This window comes from Triticum aestivum, chromosome 7A, assembly GCF_018294505.1.
Source record: "Triticum aestivum cultivar Chinese Spring chromosome 7A, IWGSC CS RefSeq v2.1, whole genome shotgun sequence".
NCBI lineage: Eukaryota > Viridiplantae > Streptophyta > Magnoliopsida > Poales > Poaceae > Triticum > Triticum aestivum.
This window is the reverse complement of record NC_057812.1, coordinates 555,477,670-555,483,394: the sequence shown is the minus strand read 5'-3', so window position 1 is coordinate 555,483,394 and position 5,725 is coordinate 555,477,670. Positions and strand designations below refer to the sequence as shown.

At 45.2% G+C, this 5,725-nt stretch overlaps 2 protein-coding genes across 2 annotated transcripts; one reads left to right on the top strand and one right to left on the bottom strand.

Moving 5' to 3' along the window:
• The first annotated feature begins 1,622 nt into the window (after positions 1-1,622).
• On the top strand, positions 1,623-3,617 carry LOC123147821 (ethylene-responsive transcription factor 1-like). The gene is made up of 2 exons (XM_044567133.1): positions 1,623-1,941; positions 2,895-3,617. Exons 1-2 carry the CDS (start codon positions 1,623-1,625, stop codon positions 3,596-3,598), a joined length of 1,023 nt encoding a protein of 340 aa, XP_044423068.1. The 3' UTR covers positions 3,599-3,617.
• A 745-nt stretch (positions 3,618-4,362) lies between these two features.
• On the bottom strand, positions 4,363-5,395 carry LOC123152013 (uncharacterized). Its single transcript, XM_044571625.1, has 3 exons — positions 5,247-5,395; positions 4,778-5,113; positions 4,363-4,682 (listed from the first exon to the last, which is right to left on the bottom strand). Exons 1-3 carry the CDS (start codon positions 5,250-5,252, stop codon positions 4,632-4,634), a joined length of 393 nt encoding a protein of 130 aa, XP_044427560.1. The 5' UTR covers positions 5,253-5,395; the 3' UTR covers positions 4,363-4,631.
• Positions 5,396-5,725: the final 330 nt, after the last annotated feature.

The window sequence follows — 5,725 nt, the reverse complement described above, 5'->3', positions numbered from 1 at the left end:
TAACTCAACGAAGGAACTTTCTTTTTACTTGAGAACAATGGAGTAAGTAGCTATGAGTGATTTACAAGAATATTAGAGTTACACACAATCATTTATGAGAAGATATTCGTTAAACATTTGGTTGGATGAACCCTCCAATAAACCTAGATGGAGGGAGTATGACAGAGTAATGACGTTGTACTATAGGTGTGTAGTACAATCTTGAGCTAATAAAATAAGTAACTAGCTATGAGTTATTTGCAAGGATCTTAAAATACATACAATCATTTATGATAAGATATTGCTTAAACGTTTGGTTAGATGAACCTGACCAACAAACTCGGATGGGGGAGTACAATAGTTGTGTACAGTCATAGTACAGGTGTGTAGTATAACCTTAAGCTAATAAATCGCATAACTAATTACGAATGATTTGCAAAGATCTTAGCATTACACACAATCATTTATGATAAGATTTTGGGTTAAACGTTCGGTATTACACACAATCATTTATGAGAAGATATTTAGTTAAACATTCCGTTGGATGGACCCGTTCAATAAACCCGGATGCATGGAGAGTGCACAACATTAATAATATAGTCACACTACAGGTGTGGACTACAATCTTGAGCTAATGAACAAAATAACTAGCTATGAGTTATTTGGAAGGATCTTAAAATTACATACAACCATTTATGAGAAGATATTGTACAAACGTTTGGTTGGATGAACCCATACGATAGTAATAGTACAATCATACTACAGGTGTGTAGTATAATATTGAGCTAATAAATGGCGTATCTAGATATGAGTGATTTGCAAAGATCTTAGCATTACACAAAATCATTTATTGAGAAGATTTTTGGTTAAATGTTTGGTTGGTTGAACCCGCCCGGACGAAGAGTGTACGATAGTAGTAGTACAATCGTACTACAGGTGTGTAGTACAAAATCTTGAGCTAACAAATGAAATAACTAGCCATGAGTTATTTGCATGATCTTAAAATTATATATGATCATTTATGAGAAGATATTGGTTAAATGTTTGGTTAGATGAATCGATCAAATAAACTCGGACATGGGAGTACGATAGTAGTAGTACAGTCAGACTAAAGGTTTGTAGTATAATCTTGACTTAAAAATGGCGTAACTAGCTATGAGTGATTTGCAAAGATCTTAGCATTACACATAATTATTTATGAGAAGATTTTTGGTTAATTGTTTGGTTGGTTGAACCCATCCAATAAACCCGGACGAAGAGTATATGACAGTAGTAGTACAGTCATACTATAGGTTTGTAGTACAACAACTTTACCTAATAAATATTGACTTGGCTCCAAAGAAAGAAAGTCAAAGTACACCCATCTGTTCATTCCCGGAGGAAATAAAGATTCCCCCAAGTAGAAATGTTCGCTTTAGGAACCTTCGTCGTGCCTTCCGCCTGCCACGCGGCCCCTCACCGACGCGTGGTCCCCATCGCACGCCCCCTTGCACAATCACGCGGCCACCACCTATATAGGGGACTGGCATTGCCCCCTCCAAACCCACCCTTGACACCCCGCTTTATTAAAACGTCTGCCCATTTACATATTCCGGCAAGGCCCCTCCCCCGGCGACGACTGCGACAAGGTACTAGCAGCCACCATGTGCGGCGGACGGCAACTTGCGGACGCCAAGGTTCCCGCGGTGACGCGGAAGGTGATGGCGGCAACGCTGTGGAACGAGAAGAAGAAGCCCCGACGGAGCGACGGTGTGGGGCGGCACTTCACAGGGCTCGGTGGGCGCAGGCGACTCAGGCTAGACGACGACAAGGAGGACTTTGATGCCGAGTTCAAGGAGTTTGAGGCCAACTCCGGGGACTCCGACTTGGAGCTGGGGCCTGGTGGGGTCGCTGAGAAGGATGACGAGGAGGAGGTCGTCGAGATCAAGCCCTTTGCCACCATCAAGAGGCCCCTCTCCCATGGTATCGACCCTGGGTCACTTGGACTAATTTTTAATCTACGTATCCTTACTTTTAGCGATTGACTATTCTCTACCCTCGTATGAGTTTATTAGCCTCCTCGTATGTTGGGTAAAAGTTTGACCACATAATTAACTAGTATTATTTTATTAATTAAAATCATGGTAAAAAATGACCCAAAATACGAGGGGGAGTAGTTACTAGGACGAAGGTAGAAGAAGTAAGGAGTGTTGTTGGAAGTCTATGTTTCGGCCGCGTTACTCATGTTTGTTTTGAGATTTTGGATTGGATGTGCTATCATGGAGTGATTTCGGTGCAGGGTTAGGCTTTTTTTCATTCCGTGTTGTGTTCAGTTGGTAAGTTGTTTCCGACACCGTTCCTTTCTTTTGGAGAAGCGACTTTTGTTGATAGGTTGACGATCTTGTGATTTATACTCGTAATCTTTGATAGTGATCCATAAGTTCACCATTTAGTCAAAAGGGGTAGAAAATCCGCATAAAGGGTTAAATTTCTCCGTTTTGCTTGGTGGCCTTGGCCTCTTGAACTGTTTCCTTGTTAAATGGTTGTAGGTGTGTGTGAGGATTGTTCTAGACTTGGTTCTTTTATCAGTCTAAAGGATTATTCTGCTAATCGTTGAATCCAAATTAAAAATATATCCTTGATTCTGCATCGTCTATAATGCAATTTGTAGATTAATAATTGCAGAATGATGTCAAAGGTCTATAACATGAGTTTTGTTTATCAGTACCCTGGATTTTTATTAAGTTGTGATTTTTATTTTATTTGTGGGTGACTGATGATGCGTTCACCTGAATTGACCCATCACGTTTCAGTGTTCATTACGATCAATATATTTTACATATAAATTTATGTCCATGATGAAATTATTTACTTTTTGTGAGAGAAGTTTGTCTATATTGATCCCTCTTACCATTGACATTGATCTTCCATTGCAGATGACTCAAGCACCATGAGTATGACTTGTTTTGATGGTCCTTCAGAAAGGCCAGCAAAAAGGAAGAGAAAGAACCAATTCAAGGGTATCCGCCAACGCCCCTTGGGTAAGTGGGCTGCTGAAATCAGAGATCCTAGCAAGGGTGTCCGTGTTTGGCTTGGTACTTTCAACAGTGCTGAAGAAGCCGCAAGAGCTTATGATGTTCAAGCACTCAGGATCCATGGCAAGAAGGCCAAGGTTAACTTTCCAGAGGAACCGGCAGTTCAGGAACCTAAAGCACCCAAGCCAAGCGCAACACAGGAACCTACCGTCACACCAGCAGTCAACAACCCTGCCAACACAAATGCTTTCATGTACCCATCTGCTGACTTTGCATCAAACCAACCACTTATTCAGCTTGATAACGTGCCATTTGTTCCTACGATGAACTATGTTGCCCCTGTTGAAGCTCTTGCTATGAACATGTACTTTGGCGAGGGAAGCAACAGTTTTGGCTGGTCTGACTTGGGCTGGGAGTATGACATCAAGACTCCATATATATCATCCATGGCTCCCGTTTCCACTATTGCTGAAGGAGCAGAATGTGCGCCTGTTCACAGTAACACCTACAACTCAATGGTGCCTCCTGTTATGGAGAACGATGTCGTCGACAACATGGACCTTTGGAACTTTGATGACATGCCCATCTGTGACGAATTTTTCTGAGGGATTCAAATCCCCTGTGTATCGGGACAAAGGGTAAGCCTTCGCAATTTGGATGTTCAGTCTGAGATTGATAATCTTTTCATTACTCTGAACTTTTTGCTCCATGTTTTAGGATAAGACTATGGGAGATTGGGAAGCACCCTATTGTCACCTTCGGCCAGCATATGCTTATGTCCAAGTTTAGATGCAAAAAAGTCGCATCCTAAGTCTCTTTTGTAATCGACCCTTTCCCTAATTGATTGTCTGTGTGGTAGCCATTTATGATGAACCATTGTCTTTATCGTTTGTCAACTTTGATGTTGTTGCTATCATTTCTAAATGTGAACAGCATGAATTTGTGTCCAATTTGCTTTAATCTATGCGTTTGATCACCTTTTCCCTTTAGTTCTGTCTGTTTAATTGGTGATAGAAGTAACCTATATGTATCTAATTTCTGAGCATAAGCTATCCGTTAAATATGGATTCGCCTGGCTGGTTGCACGGTTTCTGCTGAACAGGTGCGGCAGTTTATTTTATGTAGTCCTAAGAAGAATGGGCTTGAGATGAAGACTATAATTTTATCTTCATCTTTCATTTGTGGGTATCCATCTTCACATGTGTGTGCTACTTTGACGGTAAGAGTACAAAGGCTAGGCCGTCTATAAGATGTTTGGTCGTTCGTACTTAAGCTCTCTAGCTATCACGTTCATATGGACCGATTATTTCCACTATAATCGATTGTTTGATTTCTTCTGTAAACAAAAGGCCCCAGATTGCTTGCCACGAACAACCTCAAAGAACGTCAGTCTTAATCTATACTCTCCACACATCGACCCAGCCCAGCCTAGGCACGAGACCAGACCTGCTGCTGGCCTTGGAGTACAACTTGCGCTGGAAACAAAAACTAGTAGCTAGTAGAAAGCATTACAAGCCATAATCAGCCGGAGAGATCACAAAACAAAACAAAACACACAGCTAGCATTCGACCGGCCGATCGGTCTACTCCTTAATTGTCAAGGACGAGCATGCAGCAAAGCACCCCATCCACAAGTGTTCAGGCGACGCACGAGTTGAGGCCCAGGCACTCCATCCACAGGCTCCTCTTCTGCAGAAACGCGTCATCCGACCAAAGAGAAAGTCAGCTCCGCTTCGAACCATACTGAGCCAATTCAAGTCTGTGGCCGTGCCGTTGGTACGTACCCGTCTTGGCCGGTACCGGCGGGAGGCGAGCTCCGGCGGAGGCACCTGGTACAGGTCCTCGTCGACCGGCCGCACCACCCTGGACGCGGAGGCGGCTCTGGACGTGGCGCTCGCCAGGCCGCCGCCTTCCGGCGCCCTCGCGCGCCTCCCCTGCTTCTCCCGAGCCACGTCGCTCCTCGTCTTCTTGGGCGCCGGCTTGTGCGGAGGCGGCGAGTACTTGAACCACACGTCGCTGCGGTCCTCCGGCTCCGGGGCGTAGCGCTCGGCCGGCGGCTCGTCGTTGCCGTGGCAGTAGTTCCACTCCCCGAACGCCGGCACCTGCCGCCTCCTCGCCTTCTGCAAAACCGAAACCACCAAATGCTTAGTCAGCTGAGTTAGAAACTTCAAACTACTCCTACTCGGCTACTCCGATGACCGATCGATCCTTGTTGGATGGTTCCTGATTCACACATACGCACTTGACACTTACCTCCATTGGGCTTGCGCGGCACAGTAGGTGGAGAAGAAGAGAAGCAAAGCTGGGGCCGGAGGGGGTGAGGTGAGTAGGAGGAGTATTAGCTAAACAGAATGGAATGGGGCCTCCAATGGCTGGACGCTGGTATTTATAGCGAGAATGGGAATGGGAGGAGTAATGCAATGCAACACTAATAGTAATCAGAAGAACGGCTTGGCGACCGGGGGTAGGGTGCAGAGACACGCAGCAGAGGCCGCATCAGCAATGGAAGGACCTTCGCAGAGGCGCAGTGGCTTGCTGTAGCATGCAGCGGTAGGCTGACAACCGACGCAGCAGCAGTGGCCGCTGGCCGGTGTGGTCGCAAGCTTTTACTGCTGCACATGGGGGCGTCGCTTCCTTGCTGCACGATTGCGCCGGGTTCGGGCTGACTTGCAGCCCCTTTGTCGCGCTCCTCTTATTTCGGCATCATTGCAGGGTGATTATCTTGTGTGGAG